This window comes from Anolis carolinensis, chromosome 4 (assembly GCF_035594765.1).
Source record: "Anolis carolinensis isolate JA03-04 chromosome 4, rAnoCar3.1.pri, whole genome shotgun sequence".
Classification (NCBI taxonomy): Eukaryota; Metazoa; Chordata; class Lepidosauria; order Squamata; family Dactyloidae; genus Anolis; species Anolis carolinensis.
Window position 1 is genome coordinate 150,856,184 of NC_085844.1, and position 22,728 is coordinate 150,878,911.

General features: G+C 39.2%; 1 protein-coding gene across 3 annotated transcripts in view; it reads left to right on the plus strand.

Moving 5' to 3' along the window:
* agl (amylo-alpha-1, 6-glucosidase, 4-alpha-glucanotransferase) overlaps positions 1-19,467 on the plus strand; it is a 71,320-nt gene extending 51,853 nt beyond the window's left edge. For all 3 annotated transcript variants that reach the window (XM_016993165.2, XM_008109236.3, XM_016993164.2), the window contains exons 25-34: positions 3,633-3,735; positions 4,302-4,527; positions 6,533-6,644; positions 6,997-7,132; positions 8,918-9,030; positions 11,237-11,448; positions 12,191-12,288; positions 15,228-15,315; positions 15,414-15,547; positions 17,720-19,467. In XM_016993165.2, the coding sequence (XP_016848654.2) occupies positions 3,633-3,735; positions 4,302-4,527; positions 6,533-6,644; positions 6,997-7,132; positions 8,918-9,030; positions 11,237-11,448; positions 12,191-12,288; positions 15,228-15,315; positions 15,414-15,547; positions 17,720-17,837 (1,340 nt within the window). In that variant the 3' untranslated portion in view covers positions 17,838-19,467. The remainder of the gene's footprint in view (positions 1-3,632; positions 3,736-4,301; positions 4,528-6,532; positions 6,645-6,996; positions 7,133-8,917; positions 9,031-11,236; positions 11,449-12,190; positions 12,289-15,227; positions 15,316-15,413; positions 15,548-17,719) is intronic.
* The last annotated feature ends 3,261 nt before the right edge of the window (positions 19,468-22,728 follow it).

Sequence of the window (22,728 nt, forward strand, 5' to 3'; positions counted from 1 at the left end):
GAGAATTGGTTCTCTAAATAAAACCCAAAATGCTGAGCTAGTTCCTCATTTGATTTTCCCATCCTCGCATTAAAATCACCTCCTAAAACAATGTTCGTATTTTCCAAGCCAGAGGTCCTAACACCCAAGGCTGAGTCTAAAAACCGCCACACCTCCTTGGCAGAATATGCTGAATTTACTGGAGGCACATAGACATTAATACAAAATAAAACCTGGTTATCCATGAGTTTTATCTCTATAGCTAATATATTATTGTTAGACTGATTAGTCGCAATTTGACACTCAGCGTCTAGCTCGACTGAAACAAAAACTGCTAAGCCCCCACAGCAGCGCCCCCACTTATGTCGCCTTGCAGCAGGCACTGCAAAACTTCTAAAACCCTGCAAATTAAGATTTGAGGTTTCTTCCACCCAAGTTTCCTGAAACAATATAATAGAGAACTCCTGTAAATATTCTACGAACTCTTTATCCACTAGTTTTCCGGCCCAACCAGATATATTCCAGGACAGAATCTTTAGCTCCTTTGCTGTTTTCGTTTTTATATGGCTGTCCAAGCCAGAATCAATTGGGTGTGATTCAGTATGCCTAAGTTCTACTAGTTTATTGTGTTGTCTCTTAATCAGATTTAATAACCCTCCTGTCCTCTGATAACTAACTATCTGGATATCCCTATTTTTGAGTGGATGAATAGAGTTTTCCTCTGCAGGGGACTTTGCCTTATCCTCTTTATTTCCAGGCACTGCAGGTGGGAAGAACTGAGTAATTGAGGTCTGTTTCAAACCACAATTTCTATTTGCTGGTGTAATTCTCATGTGCAGCCCTACCTTTTCAGCCCTCCTATATGTCCTTCATGCTTTTTTGGCAATTGACCCCTTGCCCTCTATTTCAGTACTCATAGGAGCGTCCCAAGGGTATATAGTAAGGTCATTGTCATAAACCACACATGGATTAATAATTTGGGGTTTCACAACTTTCACAACTTTCACTTCTGGGGTCAGTGGGAAGTGATTAATGGGTGGATCTGCTCTTTCCTCAAGGTCCAAAAATCTCATCTCCAGCCAGTCTGTCCTATCCTTCACTGTTCTTTGCCATTCCCTTGGGCTAGTATGTCCTTCTTCGTTTAAATAAATCCTTTTGGAGTATATTTCCCCTAGGTGATCACTTAGCACCTGTAATCTATCTAGGATAGCCCATTGCTCCTTTCTTGGCAAGTTCGCATATGCCTCTACCAGTGACTGTTCCTCCAAGCAAAACTGGTTTCCCTGGCTGGGGGCACATTTTCCCTCAATTGTGGGCCCGGCAGCTTGGACCTCAAGGGGGCTCAGCAACTGTCCACTTCTCCCCTTGACCGCTGGTTGCCGTTCCTCCAATTTCCTTGTGCTATCTGGGGCTCCTTGAGTGAGGACCTTTTGGAAAAATCTTGTTATCGTGATGCCTTTTTTTTTGCAAATAAGTCTCTAGCTCTTATAATGAACTTAGCTATACTTAGGTCAATAAAGGAGATTATGGCATCAACATACAGTGCATCGTTATACAAATAATCTATCTGGTCTATATCAGTGGTATACAACCCCCCTGGTAAAACATTATTCATAAGACTTATCACATGGGATTTACGATCATCCAGACTTGAGAGCTTTCCTGGATTAGGAACTTTAATAAACACCACCTTGTTTGGGATGGGGACCAGGTTCCAATTATCTTTGTAATGTTCTCTGTCATTAATCTTTTGTGTACAGTTTTGGTGGTTTGCTATTGGCGATTTAGATCCATCTGCTTTCTCTATTTCTTTTGCGTTCCTATCATCCTTCTCTCTTGTCATATTGGCGACCTGAGTTTCCCAATAGGTTTGTGTTGCCGCATAAATATTTTGGGGGCCTTGATTGGCTACTCTGGTTCTGACCACTTTGCCAACATTGGTACTACCGTGGCTCCGCTTGGAAAGACCTTTTTTGTTTCCCCTCTTTTTTGTTACCAAAGTTCTTGAGGGTGGGATTAATGTTAAAAGTTTCTTTAATCCGCGTTTACAATTCCTGGTGCATCCTGTTTGTTTGCAGATCGTTTTTTGTTTCCACTTCCCTTTATTGTCCGTGGTTTTTTTCTGGCTCTTACAGTTGACTTGGAGGCGTTTGGTTTTATCAGCTTTTGTCTGTTTAGTTCTTTTATCTTTAGGGCAGGGAGAAGCGGTGTCCTTCTTGATAACAGCTGGAATGATAACAGCTGGTGTTGCCTTAGTAGAATCACAGTTGCACCGGCTTTCCAAAACTTCAGCTTTAAGTATTTTTGCAAGTATGCTCAGGAGCCCTGTGCTTTCTTGTAGATACTTCTTAATTACCAGCAAATCATTAGAAAAGGCATTAAACTTGGCTTCCGGGTGTGAGTAGCCCTCATTCAATTCTTCTCCTTGTTGTAAATCAAGATGTAAGAAATTCTTGGGTGTGAAGGGATTAAAGTGTCCCTTCTCTGAAAATGAGGTTGGGGGCTTTTCTGGTGTTGGATTCCAGCCCCAGTGTTGTTTTACCATTACATCAGGACTTTCACACTCGGCTTGCGCTAACTCCTCCGCCAAGGTTCTCCTACTTCCTGAATCCACAATATGACTTCCCCTGTGATGTAAAAGAAGGCGCAGCACAAATATGTATATATGTACAAATATGTACGACTGTAGTCTAGTCGTCTCACACTGTTGGTTTTAGAGTGATTCATAATATGCTATTTTTACAAGTCACAACATCTGATTTGACACTTTAAGCCTGATAATAGATGACTTCAGAGCAGTTCAGTCTTTATTTTGATCACTGATCATGGTGAAACAAAGCTGACTCTCTAAAGACAAGACAGGGAGTAAGACCAAGCCTGGGAATGTATGGAGCCATTTTTGTAGGACCAGAGCAAATAGGTTTTGTACATATGTTTGCTTTATAATAAATAATAATAATAAAACTTTATTTATACCCCACCACCATCTGCAATAGGGATTCAGTGCAGCTTACAAGTAGCACACAATGGTGCAGCACAGCATACAATACATCGGTATATAAAACCAATAACACACCAATTTACATAAAACCACAACATACACATGAAAAAAGCACGACTCAAATTAGATAAAGTACGTAGTAAAACGTGACAGTAGCCACTAATCTAAAGGGGCTGTACAATCAGTTGGCCATCCCAACTGCTAACCAATTTAAAATGTCAACAGACAGTAATCAGCATGGGGGCTTGCTTAATTTCTCTGGGGAGGGTGTTCCAAAGCCAGGGGGCCACCACCGAGAAAGCCCACTCCCTCGTCACTACCAACCACTCTTGAGATGGATGCGGGAATGAGAGGAGGGCCTCCCCGACAGATCTTAGTCCGTGCCAGGTCACAGGGGGAGATGCAATCACAAAGATAAGCTGGACCCGAACCATGTATGGCTTCTAAGGTAATAACCTGCACTTTGAATTGGAACCAGAAACTTATCGGCAGGCAGTGTTGCTGCTTTAATAAGGCATGGTGTGCTCCCTATAGCTAGCCCCAGTTAGTTACCTGGCTGCTGATCTTTGCACTAATTGCAATTTCCGAGCCGTCTTCAAAGGCAGCCCCACGTAGAATGCATTGCATTAATCCAATTATCTCACCTGTTCAGGTTTACCTCATTTTTCTTCTGGAATTTTCCGCTGCTGGGGAAGGGATACCTTCATTGCACTGCGGGGGCTGATGTTAGTCACAGGACGGTACTTGGAAGCAAGGTGAGATAAGTACATACATCAGTAGTTGTTTTTTTTTTTATGTGACTATTATTATAAGGTCACCCTGGCATAAGTAAAAATAAGTATTTTGAATTGCTGAGGAATACACTTTTCTTGGTGTGGGTCTGGCCCTTGAAACTCTTTGTGGGCTTGTATTTTTATTATTTTTCCCCAAGCAGGAATATGTGTGTGTGTGAGTGAGTGTGTGTGTGTGTGTGATTTTAGGATTGATTACTTCATAAACCTGTTTCAAGACAGATCTTTCTCCATTTTTGATGCATACATATAAAAATGGAAGATTAACATGATAACATGATTAAAGATCTATACATGTAATTTGGAACATAAAATTTGTGTATAAAAACAAAGATATCTATGTTGATCTTTGAAAAAAAAGGATGTTACTTTTTTTTCCCCAATATAGCTTGGGAATTTGGAGACCTGTACACTTTCGTAACACTTGTTGGTTTTAATAAAAGTATCACTCAATAAAAGCTGTGTGAACATGTTAAACTGGAAAGTTATATTATCTTCCTTTCCATCCTGCCCTCTCCCCCTTTTTATAGAAACATCATTTTAGCATTTGGAAGTACCTTAAGACATGGCCTCATTCCCAACTTGCTTGGCCAAGGGACCCATGCCAGGTTCAATTGCCGGGATGCTGTGTGGTGGTGGTTGCAGTGCATACAAGATTACTGTAACTTCGTTTCAAATGGCACTGACATTCTCAAGTGTCCTATATCCAGAATGTACCCTACAGATGACTCCCCTCCTCTGCCACCAGGCCAAAGGGTAATTATAACTTGCCTTCTCTTGCAGCTCTGGAGAGAAATTTTCCTGTCATGTACCTATTTTTGCTCATGATATACAATCATCTAGATCAGAACTTCTTTTTCCATTCATGACCCCTTTCCATCTGAGAAATTTTTATGTAACCCCAGGTATAAAGATATATACAAAATAGATATAAAAATCATACATTTACTGATAACAACTCAGCATTTGCAAGGATTGCTAAACAGGCTGATTTTCCTTTTCATGGGCTACAGCTGAAACATCTTCTGCAGAGTCCACTGTAAACACTGCACAACAAATTTATGTAAATGCCTTTAATAGCCGTCAGATACTGTTTACTGTTGCCATTTGGGGTTGGGACCCACATTTTCAGAAGCACTGATCCAGATAATTTGATCTGTTGATAGCTGATAGGTAATCGTTGTTGCTCTTCAGGGAATTTCAACTAAGTAACGTAATAATAATAATAATAATAATAACAACAACAACAACAACAACAACAACAACTTTATTTTTATACCCCGCCCCATCTCCCCGAAGGGACTCGGGGCGGCTTACATGGGGCCTTGCCCGATAAAACAATCAAATATCAAAACATAGCTTCATGATAAAAAGGGGGAGGGGGAGGCTCATTGAATGATTGGAACTGACAGTGGCCAAAATGTATGTAGGTTGGGATATCTGTATGTGTACATGTCTCTTACCTGTGCAGATGTGCTTTTTGTGATGCTGCAGTGGTTGATATTCCCTTCTTAATCCTGCAGCATCCAAAGACCAACTCCAAAGATACTGTGAAGCCTTAAAGCCACCTTGCAGGGCTGTTTTGTGCTTTAAGGTCAGAATTTGAGAAATGTCTGGCAGTTTCATACACACAGCCAAAGAAGTGTTAAAATTCCTAGAGGACCCCCGTAGAACTGAACACAGATTTCATCCAGTTACTGGAAGAAGTGGCTTGGTTACCTATTATTTTTCAATCCTATTTTAAAGTTAAAAAACACAAATTGTTTTTTTTTTTTTTACCAGCCTCTTCTGGAAATTAACCACAGAATCGCTCTGGGGACATAGAGATTCCCAGAAAAGTGTTCTGTCTAGGAATCTCTAGGTCCTCCAGCATGATCAGAGGAAGTTGACTATAGAGTCATTCTGGAGGACCTAGAGATTCTTAGAACATTTTAATCAAATGCTTAAATAATCAAACCCACAAATATTGTAGACTATTTATGCTATGCCAAGCAGATCTTGAATTGAAATTGGGAAGTGGTGACTTAGCAAGTTCCTATTGATTAGATGGCTTACTTGGGTTTTGATTAAGAATTGGATTTAATCAAGTGTTTGGTCTATTTGGGGCCCTAAAATGAAGAAGGTATTTAATGCAATTGTATTTAGAATACCAAGCAGATTTTGGTCTGGCCGGTGGTTGAGATTAGCAAATATGTTTATTTTTGCTGATAACAGAAAATGTAGAAAGTATAGGCTCCCAGAATTAGGCAGGCCAGGCAGTCTATTTGTGGTCTGTAGGTGGTATAGCAGGAGGGAGTCACTACTTCTTCCCAGGTTTTGGGAATCTCCAGACATTCAGGAGGCAGAATAGTATCCAGGAAGCGCTGGCCTTTTCCCAGGTGGACATTGAAACCGTAGACCTCTCTCCAATCTTTTAGAGAGCCACTGTGATGTTTGTGGACTGTTGGGCTAAAACTCTGGAAACTAGGATTTGAATCCCTGCTTGGCTGTGGAAACCCACTGAATGATCTTGGGCATGTCAAACACTTTCATCCTCACAGGAAGGCAAAACCCCACTGAACAAACCTTGCCCAAAAAAACCCCATGATTCATTTGCCTTAGTGTCGCCATAATTCAAAAATGACTTCAGGGCACACAGCAACTAGAAATACATGCCTTCTAAGCAAACATAGATTTCTATCTTCCTGTGCTCATGCTTAAGGACTTTCAATTTCTCCCCTTTTCTTTTTCCTCTCTTGTCTTTGAATCGTCCCAAACTCAGGACCACCCACTCTATGAACTGATACAGGAAGCTATGCAGAGACATATGCAGGGCATAGACTTCCGAGAAAGGAATGCAGGTCCGCAGATTGATCGAAATATGAGAGATGAAGGTACATACGTCTTAGATAATGTTTTTTTTATTAAGGTTCTAATGCATTAGGGCTTCTCTTATGTTTGTTTTCCTATCAATTATATAAAGTAATCCTTCTGCTGAACTATCTTAAAAAATACTTAGAAGTCTGTTTTTATGCCTGCTTAAACCATCTGCCAAAATATGGCATTTAAAACTTTATGTACCACTCTTCGCTTTATGTTATCATTTATGCAGTAAGGCCTTTTGTATATTGTTAACTGTGCTGAACTGAAAATTCTAATTCATTCTGATCTGTTATTATACCTTGTATGCCAAGATGTCTTCCCCCTGTGGCTCATTCAAAATTCATCTGATTTTCTGGTTGGTAGGATTTAATGTGACTGCAGGTGTGGATATGGAAACTGGCTTTGTATATGGAGGGAACCGTTTTAATTGTGGTACGTGGATGGATAAGATGGGAGAGAGTGACAGAGCTCGCAACAAAGGTATTCCAGCAACTCCAAGGTACAATATGAAAGTTGTATAGCAAGTGTGGACTTTTCTGACCTACAATTGTTATGGAAAATCAGATTTTCACATTTAAATGAACAATTACAAAAGTTAGGGAATGTGGTTCTTCTTTATGTACAGTATTTGGAACACAACTCACACCAACCTCACTGGTATGAGAGAACAATACGAATTCTGGTTCAATGACATCTGGAACACTTCACATTCCTTTCCTCTGCTCTACATATTACATCAGTGGTTCTCAACCTATGAGTCCCCAGATGTCTTGGCCTTCACCTCCAGCTCGTAAACTGGTTGGGATTTCTGGGAGTTATAAGCCAAACACCTGGGGACCCACAGGTTGAGAACCACTGGTTTACATCAAGGAGGAAACTTTGTAATTGAAAACATGTATAGTTCCTGTTTGGGAGGGAGGGATGCTTTATGTACAATTTCAGTGATTGTATATATGCAATTTATAATGACCTTATGCATCCAGAAATGTACAAGGAGAAGTTGTTATGTTGTTGGAAATTGTCTGGATCCTAACCTAATGCATGTTGCGAATATGTATTTGAATTCGGCTTCTCATCTTAAATTTCTATTAAGAACACAGTGATGTTTTGAAACTTGGCTTGTTTTGCCCTGGCTTCAGTATTCAGCATGGTGGACCTCACAACGGCATGCAATCATATATAAAATAAATCTATGTGATTTATCAATTTTTCACTTCATGGCAATATTCATATATGTGTTCCCACATAAATGTGGTGGGGAGGATCACATGCAATCTCATATCCTATTCATATTTCCCACAATACATGAATGATCACTAGGCTTCCTAATACTTCATTTAAATTATGGTTTGGCCATGCTAACCTAGAGCAATAATAATGTAAGTATCCATCTTATATGGTTGGGAAAAGCTTTATGTTAGGTTTCATCTAATCTTAGATTACTATGTGTGAACCTGATATAGTGGTTGATTACAAACTTCAGTTAGTTGAATAGTTTTACTGACCCATGACTTGATGTTGACCTGTTTCTGAAACTACTAAAATTTGTTTTAAACCTCAGATTGATTAATTGATTTGAGTTTACAGACAACAAGAAGCTGAGACTGGCAGAACCAATAAGTGTTGTCACAATCTTCCTGCAGCAACAGGAAAGGAGGGGAGAGTTTCTAAACCTGAGGCTTGCTTGGGCTCATTCCAGCTCATGCATACATTCTTCTAATTCATGCATTTAAAAAAGGATAGGAGGGCCTCTTTCGACCAGGTGGCCGAATTCAGTTTTGAGAAGTTCTTTGGGGCTAAATTCCGCTGTTAAATAGTGTCGAACAGGAAAAGCTCAGACAAAAGAATGCCAGTATACTGCATTTAAAGCTCTTACTGCTAGTAACTAAGCAGTGAAAGATGCATTTCAAATTTCTAGAATGGGAAACCCACCAAATGATGGTATAATGGGGGTTGGATGAGGCCATTGGGGGATCTGGGAGAACCAGATTCTGTTTCAAGGCACTTCTACCTATAGTTTAATTAATACAATGTGTGAATGCAACTTGTATCTGAACCAACTGTGTCTTCATCTGCCACTGAAAAGGTTGTGATTTGTGATAAATTCATTGATTGTTAAATGTATCCTAAACAAAAAAAGAGCCAAGAAATATTTCTGATTCTGTCGTAGATGTTCACAGTCTTAGATTGTTGAGATTATCAAGGGCACTGAGTTAGGATGTTTATTGAAACAGTTTGTCTTCATTTGGAATTTTGCTATAAAACTATGCCTGTCTTCCTTCAGAGATGGCTCTGCTGTAGAAATTGTTGGCTTATGCAAATCAACAGTTCGTTGGCTATTGGAGTTGTCTAAGAAGAATATATTTCCTTATTCTGGAGTTACTGTAAAAAGACATGGTAAGTAGTCAGTTGGATATGGTACAGTTGTAACAGAGACATGTGCTGCTACAACTTGTTTATTTGTTTACTAGGTGGTGATACCTTTATAGTGTTTTCAAGCTTTTGGTGTGCATTCTTTAGTAGGAATTCTTATAAAAATGCTGTATGAAGTCATTACTGATACTGCTACTATACAGCACATAATGATAATTTCCTTGAATATGTTGGCAAGGATCCTGTTGGTGACTTACCCTGGTGCAATGTCAGCAAAAGCACTTTTCTCAAGTAGTTTGTAATAGTGTTGGCGGTTGGCACTGAAAACTTTCTACGGAAGGAGAAAAAAGCTTTCTGCTAATTCTGAACTACTTGGGAACCAGTTGGGCAACTTCCTCTCTTGATGGAGAGTCTCTCCAAACTATTGCAAAAAATCAAGATCTATCATAACAGAAAGGCACGTTGTGTTGTCGAAGGCTACATTTGTTATCATTTGGAACTTCCTGGTTGGGAGAGGGGCATTTTCATTCCACACAGAGCTTTCCAGCCGGCAGGAAGGGATGGGAGGATAAAAGAAGCTATGTTGGCCAATAAACATTCAGATTTCATCATGCTATATAGAAATGAACCAATCATACATCGATTTTGTGTTTTTTCTCATAAACCTGAATGAGCACACCTTTGTTTTCAAAAAGATTGCAATATTCCCCAAATTTTACTGTTCTAGCATAAAGGCTCTTTCTTTCATCCAGTGAAGATAAAAAAATGACATTGACTTGAAAGTAGACACACATCAAGATTAGCATTTTTAATCATGTCAGAAGCGACTTGAGAACATACTGCAAGTTGCTTCAGGATGAGATAATTGGCCATCTATAGAGACGTTGCCCAGGGAATGCCTGGATGTGTTAGTAGAGGGGTTTTGCTCATGTCCCCGCAAGCTAGAGCTGACAGATGGGAGCTCACCCCATCTCTCGGATTCAAACCAGCAACCTTCAGGTCAGCGACCCAACCTTCAGGTCAACAGTACAGCCAACCCAACGGTTTAACCCATTGTGCCACCATGGCTCCTATCACGATTTGCATGAGAAAACCTTTAAGGTGTTGTTAAATCTGTATGGCAATTCAGCTGTGAAGTCCCACAAAGTGTCATCCTATCTCCCATTCACTTTACCATCACTAATCAGGTTGTGGAGCCCCCGGTGGCGTAAAGGGGTAAAGCCTTGTGACTTGAAGGTTGAGTTGCTGACCTGAAAGCTGCCAGGTTCGAATCCCACCCGGGGAGAGCGCGGATGAGCTCCCTCTATCAGCTCCAGCTCCATGCGGGGACATGAGAGAAGCCTCCCACAAGGATGGTAAAAACATCAAAATATCCAGGCGTTCCCTGGGCAACGTCCTTGCAGACAGCCAATTCTCTCACACCAGAAGCGACTCAGGTTGCTTCTGACACGAAAAAAAAATCAGGTTGTGGAAAATGTGACCCTTGAACAACATGTGATCCCCATTCCATTTTCCACTTTCTTAATTTTCTGCAGAGGAAAAGCTTTCTTGATACCTTTTTTTAAAAAAACCCTCCTGAATCTTTATGGTTCTGACAGCTGAAAACATGGCAGTGTTTCCCCTTTGGCAGAGGGAGGAGCATTTGGGGACAAAAGGATGTTTGTTTGTTTTTTCAGGAATGGGGAGCCAGCATTCCTGAAAATGTGGTTCTTCAAGTCCCATGGGGTCATGATTGCATCCCCTCAAACCCTATTAGCTATCCCTCTTTAATTTAGTTTCAGCCACTGGGTGAAATCAGCTGAAGCACTGACAACTAAGGTAACACAGGCATTGTGGGTTAGTTGTTTCCAAGTCCAGGAATTTAGTGTCCAACCTCTTCTAAATGGATGGCCATTTTTCAGAAGTGCTTTGATTGTGTGTTCCTCCATGGCAGGGGGTTGAATTGGATGACCATTATGATCCCTTCCACTTTTATGATTCTATGGAATAGGGTTATTTTTCCCATGAAAGAGAAGGATGGAGCTCAAAAACATTGAGCATAAATTAGTTCTGTAGTAAGTGAAAATGAAACATAAGTAGCATAAAAAGAAGGGAAGACGTTTGCAATTCATAGCATCACTATGCTGTATGGCATAGTGATACTGCTAATAACATGCCTGCTTTTTATTCTATTTTATGGATATTGGTGGGTTGTGATAAGGTGATGTTTTTATGTCATACTATTTTCCAGGGAAAGAAGAGACAGTTACTTATGATGCATGGAACAGAAAAATCCAGGCCCACTTCGAAAAGCTGTTCTTTGTCTCCGAGAATCCATCTGATCCCAATGAGAAGCATCCTACTCTGGTTCATAAGCGGGGTATATATAAGGACAGCTATGGAGCCTCCAGCCCTTGGTGTGACTATCAGCTAAGGCCAAATTTCCCTATAGCAATGGTTGTGGTATGTCTTCTGTACACTTGTTTTGCTGTCTTGTTCTCTCTTTTTCATTAATAAAATAACGTATTTTTGTAAAAATGTTTCAAAAATATCATTAAAATATGTGTGTGTATACAGAATAAATTTTGCTATACTTTCATAATATATTTATTTTCATACTATAGCCTTAGATTGGTTTAGATCTTAATAAATCTTCCTGAAGTACATATATGTGGAATTCTCTTCCTTGTCTCAATAATATAAATTCTTAGAAATGTTTGGCTATGAAACATTGCTCAATGGCAATACAGTGTGGTATTGTGCTGCATCACAATGATGGGAGTGGTAGTCCATCTGCAGAGCCACTATTGCATACTTTTGCCTTAGCTCACATAAAACTTGGGATTGCCATTGAAAGACCACTTGTCTCTTGTTTTCAGTAAGGTGTGTTTCCTACCAAGCCACAGAAGGGGTAGTAGTTGTTTTAGAGCACTTGGATTGTGAAGTCTTTGGTACAGCTGACATTTCCATGGGCTGAACTACCTCTCCCAGTTGAGGAAAAGAAGGAAGGCCTACACCATTAAAATAGAAGACCTTTATGGTTGCATTCTCTAATAAAAGGGCCATTTAAATATTATTTTAAATTAGATTTTAGACCCATTGAAAGGATTAAATTATGGACTAAATACAGCAACTGTGCTGTTAATTTACTTCTCCAGAATTCTGATCTTGTATTGAGCTTTCTCTTTTCTTTTTGTTTTGTAAGGCACCTGAAATGTTCTCCATTGAACGTGCTTGGAAAGCACTTGAAATGTTGGAGCAAAAGCTACTTGGTCCACTTGGCATGAAAACTCTAGACCCAGAGTAAGTGGAATGGAGAACTAGTTAAATAACAAAGACTTATCCAATAAGAATGAATGTGTTTATTCCCTTTGAATCTCACCTTCTCCTTATCAAGAGAAGCTTAGAATGCCATTCCATCAAATACATGATTGCCTCATGGAAAAAATGTTCTAAACATCCTAGAAGGCCAGGTTGAGTACAGCATCTCCTTTTGGAAAGTACTCTCTTAATCCAGCTCACATGATCTAGCTGTACTTTTAATTTTAATGTATTTGTGAGAGAGAAAATTAAATCACAGCATCCAACTGCCATGTTTAATCAATTAAAAGATTTTTCATGTTGTGAAAATCTCTTGTTCAGACATCCAGCTGTTAGAGCCTGCTTTTTCAGTGTTACAGAGTTAATTTTGCAAAGAGGAAAATTGAGGCTGCATCTACACTGTAGAATCAATGCACTTTGACACATCTTTAACTGCCATGGCTCTATGCTGTAGAACAGTGGTTCTCAACCTAGCCTAGCAAAATTTATAGCTATACATTAAAAGCAATTAAATGACCATAAAATAAAAATCAGTTAAATTAAAAACAACAAATAAAAGTCCGGCACAGCCTCCCAGACTTGGGGGATTTGAGGCAGTCACACATTCATAGGCTAGACCCACAGTGCCACATAATGCAGTTCGAACATGCATTATATGTTGAGTATAAACCAGTGGTTCTCAACCTGTGGGTCCCCAGGTGTTTTGACCTACAACTCCCAGAAATCCCAGCCAGTTTACCAGCTGTTAGGATTTCTGGGAGTTGAAGGCCAAAAACAACTGGGGACCCCAGGTTGAGAACCACTGCTGTAGAATCATGGGATTTGGAGAGAGAAAGCTAAAAGCCTTGTAAAACTACAACTCCCATGATTCTGTAGCACTGAGCCATGGTAGTTCAAGTGGCATCAAACTGCATTCATTCCATAGTGGAGCAGAATCACAAAACAACTTTCCACAGTACTGCTATCATTCCTGGTCTCCACACCTCGAGGAGGTTGCCAAATGGAGTGAGGATGTTCTGCTTTCTTGGAGGTGAGGTCTATGGATGGAAAATGCTTTTAAAACCTCTTAAAGTTACTGAAATGTAGTTGACCTTCTCATAGAGCTGTGTTGGCATGATTTATCCCTTTGGCAATAGATGGTGTCTGAAGTGAGTGTTGGCAGTTTAATCAAAGTTAACATGCTCAGATTAAAATGTATTAAACAACCAGACATCTGTCAAAAAGGCTGCAAATATCCAGCAGTAACTTCCCCCACACCCCAAGTCTAGAGTTAAAATCAACTTTAGTTGACCTCTGATAGACTTTTAATACTGTATTTCATCACATCTAAGGTTCTTTTTTTTCCTTTTTAAAGAGCTTCAAAAATGCAGCACACCTTAGATTCAATAGCAGCTTAGATTTGCCAGTTTTGGGGTTTTGTTTTTTTAAAAACTGTTTTACCACCAAAAGAAAGGAGGAGGAATATCCCCAGCCTCAAATTGCTCTGCCAGCCCCCATCATTTTGTCCTCAGCCTAATGGCTGTTTACCAGTATTTTTGCAAAGCACCACTTTCTGCTTCCTCTGTCTTCCCAGCAGGACCATAGACTTAGTAAAATATACACATACAAACAAACAAACAAATCTTTATTACGGTTATAGACCAGCGTAAGGAAAGCGGGGTACAGTCTCATATAGATGAGATGACTTCCATGTTTCTTTACACTCCCTCCTCATCACAAAGGAAAGATTGTACTACAAAATTGCATTGACACAAAAACTAGGCATTTTGCATGCAGAGAAAATTCTAAAAATGTTCTAAGGACATGGTTTCTTTCCAAAATTGATGCTTCAAAAACAGAATGTGCCTTACATTCAATAGTGCCTTAGACTTGTGATATACGAGTTAGTCTCTGAAAACCCTTCACAGGGTGGCAAATTAACATGCCATGACAAAACCACTGGGAGGCAGTAGGTCAAATTTCTGGAATAGGGAATTCTACAGTTTAAATTCAAATACCATCAGATAGATTACTGTCAATAGTGAGAATAACAGATATTTGAGTTGCTGTGAGTTTCCAGGCTGTATGGCCATGTTCCAGAAGCATTCTCTCCTGACGTTTGCCCACATCTATGGCAGGCATCCCCAAAGATTTCTATACAGCTGGAAAACCCACAGCAATACAGTGTTCCGAACATGAAAGCCTTCAATAACTAATATTTATTCATAGATTTCTGGAAAGTTGTATACCCTTTTCTGATAGTAGAATCAGAATGTAGAATCAATGTTCCAACAGAGTGAAAGGAAAAGGAAAGGATAAGGAACTGAACAAAAACATCTTCATGATCAAAAAAATAATGTAAATAACAAAGTAGAGCCATAACTGTTCCTGGAGGGAGAGGGGAGGGAGAAAGGGGGGGGGAGTGGGTAAGTATAAGTAATAGATATATAGAACTGTAAAGGCTAGAATGTAATCAATAGAATGGGTCATATAGGGAAAAATAATAATATATTGTTGTGTAAATGCAACTGTGACAATGTTACAGATTACTTACATCTAACGGAGCCCCTGGTGGCGCAATGAGTTAAACCCTTGTGCCGGCAGAACTGCTGACCAACAGGTCAGCAGTTCGAATCCAGGGAGAGCGGGTGAGCTCCCTCTGTCATCTCCAACTCCCCATGCAGGGACATGAGAGAAGCCTCCCACAAGGATAATAAAACATCAAAAAACATCCGGCATCCCCTGGGCAACGTCCTTGCAGACAGCCTATTCTCTCACACCAGAAGCGACTTGTAGTTTCTCAAGTCGCTCCTGACATGAAAAAAACCCTTACATCTAACTAAAAAAAACATTTAAAATGTTTCAAGTTCAACCGGGATGTAAGGTATTACAATTTTCTAAAAAGATATTTATTGTCTTCTGTTTCTGTTTTCTTGTGACAGTGATATGGTTTACTGTGGTGTGTATGACAACGCCTTGGACAATGACAACTACAATGTGGCAAGAGGATTTAATTACCATCAAGGACCTGTAAGATTTGTGCTTCAGCATTTTTTAATCAACAGATTTTGTGTCTTTCTAAAAAAAATTCACTCCTAATTCTATTTGTTTCTTTTTTTATTATTAAGGAATGGCTTTGGCCTATTGGATATTTCCTTCGTGCCAAGTTATACTTTTCCAAATTAATTGGTCCAGAAATCTATGCAAAGACTGTCTTCTTGGTTAAAAATGTCCTTTCTCGCCATTACGTACATCTGGAGAGGTAGGCCTTCAGTCATAAAACTTGAAATATTACTGTTGGAGAATGTCCATTTTGATGTTTGGTCCAAAATTAGATAGATCTTGCACTTTGGATATTTATGCACAGCAGAAATTGGAAGGAGAAATAGAGAAGGAAGTTGGCTGCAGATATTCACATAATTGTAATAGGCAGGGTAACCAAATAGACTAGAACATCTATTTTATAATGCACTCAGTGCAAGACCTTTGAAATGGGATTGCCCTTAGTGGCATTAAATTATGAACAACTATGCGAAACCCAAAGCAATTCTGAGCAATAGCAAATGGGGTGATTTTTACAGAGCTTGAGAAAGGATTGAGAGGGGCCATGTGCTCTGCAGTCTCTGAGCTGCTCACCATATAGAAAGTAGTGATGCCACATAGGAGATTCTGAGGGCTATACAGTTTTCCCTCCACATTTGTGGATTTAATGTTTGTGGATTGGTTATTCACAGATTTTATTAATATGGTCTCTCTATGACAGTGATTCTCAACCTGTGGGTCCCCAGGTGTTTTGGCCTACAACTCCCAGAAATCCCAGCCAGTTTACCAGCTGTTAGGATTTCTGGGAGTTGAAGGCCAAAACACCTGGGGAGCCACAGGTTGAGAACCAATGCTCTATGAATATCTAGATCCCCCAGTATAACTCTATGGTCACCTTATGCCAGAAGTTAACCTAAAGTGCTGGAGGTCCTACAGATTCCTAAAAACTATTCTCTCGGGTAAAAAAAAAAATAGTGTTTTCAGTTGACAGTTTTTCCACTTTCACGGAGGTCCTACATCTCTAACCCCAACAAATGTAAAGGCTGTTACATTCCCATGTTCAGCTCTGAGTCATTTTTTTATTGCAGGGGCCTATCAGCCAAATCTACTAGCGGCAGTCTGCATGCTGAATCATAACCCTTGTGTTTATGCACTTCAGATTCATAAAGATCTCCTGTAATCTCCTGTGGCCAGAAATAGAGAAGCATATTTTAGTAACATACAAGGACAGCAGACATAAATGCAGCCTGGAAAAAAGGATATTGAACAACAACATGATATACAGTGGACTCTCAGTTAACCAGAACTCAAGCAACCAACAAAAAATATCAAAGAAACAATACTTTGAAAATAAAATATTTGTTTTATAATACAGTAAAATCTGTTTTATAATACAATAAAACTGTGTTACGTTATTTTTTTTTAATTTATTACATCACTTCTACCCCGCCCTTCTCACCCATCAGGGGACTCAGTTTGTTAAGTTTGTTTTTTGGTCTTAATTTGCTTTTAATTACTGTTTTTCAATATTAATATCTAGTCAATGCAGAGTTTGTGGTATGGTATAGTACAGGGTATAGTATTAGTCAGGCCTATTTTTAATAAGAACTGTCAAGCAACCAGAAACTATCCAGCATCTATCAATCTCCAACTGAGAGTCTACTCTATAAACATGTTGCCTTTCCCAATCAATGTTGTTGATGATGATGTTGTTATTTGTAACTTTGATTTTTTTAAACCAAGTCTTTATACAAATCCCAGTTCCTTCACAATGCTGCAAAAACAATACTTTTGCATGGTGTAAAGAATCTAGGACTGAAATAGGTGGCATTCAGCCACCTGAAGAAATACTTTATTTTCTTAACTATTTGAAACTTTACTTTTTTTGTTCTTGTTGACTTACTGCCTTTTCCTTTCTAGATATCTGTTCTTTTTTATATTAAAAGCCCTACGAAATTAATAATAAAAAAAGATGAGGATGTCCAGTTCATTTCTCCCTTATCATACGCAATGGCGCAGTAGGTTAAATTCTTGTTCTGGCAAGTCTGCTGACTTGAAGGTTGGATTGCTGACCTGAGGGTTACCGGTTCGAATCCAACCCAGGGAGAGTATGGATGAGCTCCCTCTATTAGCTCCTGCTCCATGTGGGGGCATGAGAGAAGCCTCCCACAAAGATGGTGAAAACATCCAGGAGTCCCCTGCAGACGGCCAATTCTCTCACACCAGAAGCGAGTTGCTATTATCTCAAGTTCCTGACATCAACTCCTAGCATGCTATTAATTATATCCCTCACTTATATGAGATGTGTTCTCTTAAGTAAATAAATTAAAATACTCACTGCTGCCAAAGTTTGTAATAATATTGTAATACATTTATTGTGTTTCCTTTATAGGTCACCTTGGAAGGGTCTTCCAGAACTCACTAATGAAAATGGTCAATATTGCCCTTTCAGCTGTGAAACGCAGGCCTGGTCAATTGCTGTCATCCTTGAGGTTCTCTATGACTTGTAAAATCTTTAACACATACATACACACACACACACATCCTGTTAGCTCTTGTCTTGAATGCAAATAACTGCTTCTCTTGTAGTGTAAGTCCTGCTTTTCAAAATTGTGCCTAAACTTCCCAGACACTTGGCTGAGGGGAGGGGGTTTCCATCTTTAAGAATTGCACCCTAGCATTTTTATTCATAAGGAAACTGAGGCCAAATCCTACTATTAGTCCTAACTAGAGTGAACCCTTAGAAATTTTTTTATAAGTGCTGATCCCAGCCTTCAGTAGGTCTGCCCTGATTGAAACTAGCAATGGGATTCAGGCCTGATAGTTTTAAGTGCCATTGTTGAGAATATATTTAATTTTAAGTGTAACGATTCTACAAAATCCTATTATACTGTGCCAGATTTTTTAATACAGAATCTCTTACACAGCACAGGGTTTTATAATATAAGAACTCTAATTTTCTTTTCCCGAGACCACCAAAACCTTCGTTGCGAAAAGACATAGAGGAAACTGAAGGCCAAATTAGACATGTTTGAATCTGGAGCTGTCATAGCAATATAGGGATTGAAAGGGTTGGGTTCATGTTTGGCAAAAGGAGCATACAGGTGAAGAGTATGGAAACCACAAGCCAAATGAGCATTTACCTGTCTGCAGACCCTACTGCCTGCATGGTGCAATATCTGAGACTAGCTAAAAAGAGCAGGGTCATCAGAGGACAACCCATTTTAAGAACAAAACTGAGGAAGCACGATGTTTGCTAGGAGTAGGAAAGTGGGACATCGTAGGCCTCACTCCCATACTCGGTTTGCTCTTAAAACTGGACTGCTAAGGCTTTCTAAGCCACCATGTGACAATTTCTTATCAGATTATGCAATGGAACTGCTGGCAGAAATATACTCTTCTCAGCCCTTTATTGCAAACCCACTTGGCTTGGTATAGGGATAAAAAGAAAGAAAATCCTTTGTAGCAGGAAATTCTAAGTACTCTAGATTGCCGTTCCTGGTTTAATGCAGGGAATTGTGTGTCATTCTAGATATTGTTGAACTGCAATTCCCATCAGCCCTAAGCAGTAATGAAGCATGCTTGGGATTGCAATTCAAGCACATCTGAAGGGCCTTGGTTTAATGAATGTGTCAGGAACTCAGCAACCTGTTACATTTTTTCAGTGCAATTAATTGGCAGCTGCCATTTTAAACAGTGATGTCTTCATTTATAAAAGGAAAGAGTTAGACTTGACTTAAAATGCAATGTGGCGATGATGCAAATTTTGCTGCCTGTTTTTAATTTTTGTATGTAACTAACGATTTTATAGTCTATGTTAATCATTTTATCACCGTTGTTGAATTCTTAGTTCTAAAAAAGAGAGAGAAATGAGTAATTGGCATTTTATTTGACAGCATGCTGATGAGCAGCATGTAGACAGAATAGTGTATTGCAGCTAAATTGTGGTATATAATGCCTTTTAAAGACTGGTGTTTAATTTGTTCACTTTGGTGCTTTGATATCGTGACTAATTAACAAGATCTTAATGCTTAACACTTGCACTACTATTGACTTCAATAAGCCTAATTATGTGAGCAAATTCCATCTGAATCATTTGAATGCTTTTTCATTAATAAAGGATAAATTCTAATGTAAAAACTTGGTTTTGACATTCCTAACCATTTTCAATCATAGCAGTGAGCAGCCAATAATAATTCTAAACATCCAGTTTTCTGGTAGACTTTAAAAAAACACATTTACAAATAGATAATTACCCATTCATTTTTAAAGCCTAGTTATATTTAAAAAGTTGAAAATGACAGATAAATTTTCTTTGCCAGTAAATATGTCCTCAGTCTTAACATATTTCTTTGAATTTATAATGCTTTTTTACTTAAAGAAAACGATTGAACCTATTTTCTTATTACAATAAATCAGTTATACTTCTAGATAGGCATGTATAGGTTTGATCTGTTACAGAAAATGAACAATTGAATCCTGATATCTAATTTGGAAATTAGAGCCCATTTATATGGTCCATTGGTGATCCACATTGTATTCTACAAGGTCTGTGATGGAAGTACAGTAAATCCTCCACTTTCGTGAAGATTAGAGGCTCAAGACCCCCATGAAGGTAGAAAAACCACAAATTAAAAAGCCACTGTTTTTCCTTGAGAAAATGCAGCTCTAGACTTTTGTATGTCCTCCAGTGGTTGACTTCCACCAAAAGTAGACCATAGAATCAGACTGGAGAATCTAGAAATGCCTAAAGAAGTGTTCTCTCTAGGAATCTCTAAATCCTCCAGTGCAAGGGTATCAGACTCATTTTCACCAAGGGCCACAACAGTCTGGTTGCCTTCAAAAAGGTTATTTGCGATTGTAAGACTGTATAAATGTAACTATATCGCTCCAATATAGAAAGCCTCATAGGCCACAAGAAAGGGCATAGCAGGCCAGATTCGGACCACAGGCCTCACATTTTGATACATGTGACTCTCTAGATCAGTGGTTCTCAACCTGTGGGTCCCCAGATGTTTTGGCCTTCAACTCCCAGAAATCCTAACAGCTGGTAAACTGGTTGGGATTTCTGGGAGTTGTAGGCCAAAACACCTGTGGACCCACAGGTTGAGAACCACTGCTCTAGAGATTCCTAGAGAGAGTATATTACCCAAATCCACAAAAAGCAAATCTACAAACGTGAAGCCAACTGTAGGTGGACAGTACAGCAGAATGAATAGGGGGCTGTCACAATAGCTCCACCAAATTTAGGTTTCATAGCAATTAGTCATGCTTACAGTTTATACATTATACAGTTCATACTTTACCAAATGAATTGGCAGGAAATCTGAGTAGCTTCAGAACTGAGTAGCTTTAGTACTGAAAGCGGGGGGGGGGGGGGGGGGGGGGGGCTCAGCTGCTGGGGCTAAATGAAACCTCTTCAGATCCCACACTGTCCCTCAGAAATCCTTCAAAAAGCCATGCTGTCTTCCCTGTGACACCATTATCTGGTGGTTTCATAGCTTTCATCATATAAGCTTTCCCTATTCTAAAAAAATGAAATGCCTTTGCTAAACTTGGTTACTGGCAGTTAAGAACCGTAAACAAAAAAACAGAGTTGGGAAAGAACAGCACGTAAACTTTATGTGGCCCCCAGTCTCAATTTTTGTAGCCGCAGCATCTCTCTGTCTTTCAACCCATGAAAATGCCTTTCCTATTTTTTTGGTGATTTTGTTTTCTTTGCCAGATAAATGTTGAAATGAACCAGTCACATCTCTTGACTTAGAGTTTGCTAACTCACTAAAAAGCAATATAATAGATTAGCCAAAAATAAAATATGTCCAGAAGCAATGCAACATCGTTTCTGGTGCACCTAGAACACAAAAGTATTGTTTACAGGGAGAATCACACGATTAAGAAATGGTCCCAACTATCCCAAATACACTATTGACCACTCTTGCACTAAATTCCTCAGATACTTCTTACCTTTTGGCATTTGAAAAGCAGCCCCATAAGAACATTTGTAAAATTAATCCAGCCCTTGTCTAAAGACTGGTTCTCTGAGCCCAAAGACACATGAACGCCCACAGAAAGACTTATAACAGCAGAAGGGTGACCCACAGATTTCTATATTCTTTCTTTCTCTTTCTCTTTCTCTTTCTCTCTTTCTCTTTCTCTCTCTCTCTCTCTCTCTTTCTAAGCAATTTCTTTTTGTCTAAAGGTTACTGTCAAATATGACCTCGGGTGAGCTAACACCTGAAAAGTGTAGCTGTTAAGAGTTGACCAGGAGTAACCCCATCCTTGGGCAATCCTTTTGTTTTTAAACTTGAACCCTTCATCACATCCTTCTTTGTTGATTGGGGCAATTCCGGGCCTTTTCTCTAGATCAGTGGTTCTCAACCCGTGGGTCCCCAGATGTTTTGGCCTTCAACTACCAGAAATCCTAACAGCTGGTAAACTGGCTGGGATTTCTGGGAGTCGTAGGCCAAAACACCTGGGAACCCACAGGTTGAGAACCACTGCTCTAGATCTTAATGAAAGCGGGTTTGTATCAGAATTTGAAAAAAAGTTTAAGTACTAATAAAGATTTTAGTCATTGTATTTGCACCAAATACATTTCCACATATTTTGGCATTTTTGCATGCTGGGAGGAGTATAAATGGGGAAGTGTTTGTGCAATCGATTGGTTCTTTCAGTCCTTTGCAGTTTTGTGAGTTGCACTGTCCTGGCTGAAAGCAGTACATATTCCTCACGCTTGCAGGTTTTGCACAATTGTGATAAAACAGTTTAAATACATTTCACTTCTATATCTGTAATGCAAATAACTTATAAAAAGATTGTTAGTAAATAACTACAAGAGAAATATACAGATGTTCAAAATGTTCATTAATATGCCTTATTTGAAAAGTGAAGCATGATGCTATTAATGATGTCCTTATATTTCATTGCCCATTGCGGATATGATGAAAATGTCAGTTTTGGCAAAGATCTCAGGCATTAACAATCTACGGTAGAAGTCATACCTAGAACCTGTATGGATAATTTTTTTAATTAAAATAACAAACTTGGCAGTTGGGAAATATGAATATTGTATACTACTGTTTACAACTTGTTCTAATAGACATAGTAAAGCCAACTATAATGTCAATCATACAGCTGACAAAATGTTTGGTAGACAGGCTGAACAGGCAAGTGTATATCTCTTCCTCAGTAACTCTTATGGCAGTGGTTCTCAACCTGTGGGTCCCCAAATGTTTTAGCCTTCATCTTCCAGAAATCATAACAGCTGGTAAACTGGCTGGGATTTCTGGGAGTTGTAGGCCAAAACACCTGGCAACCCACAGATTGAGAACCACTGTCTTATGACATAACCAATCACTGCTTAATTCTTTCAGAATAAGAGTAAATCTATTCAATGATCAC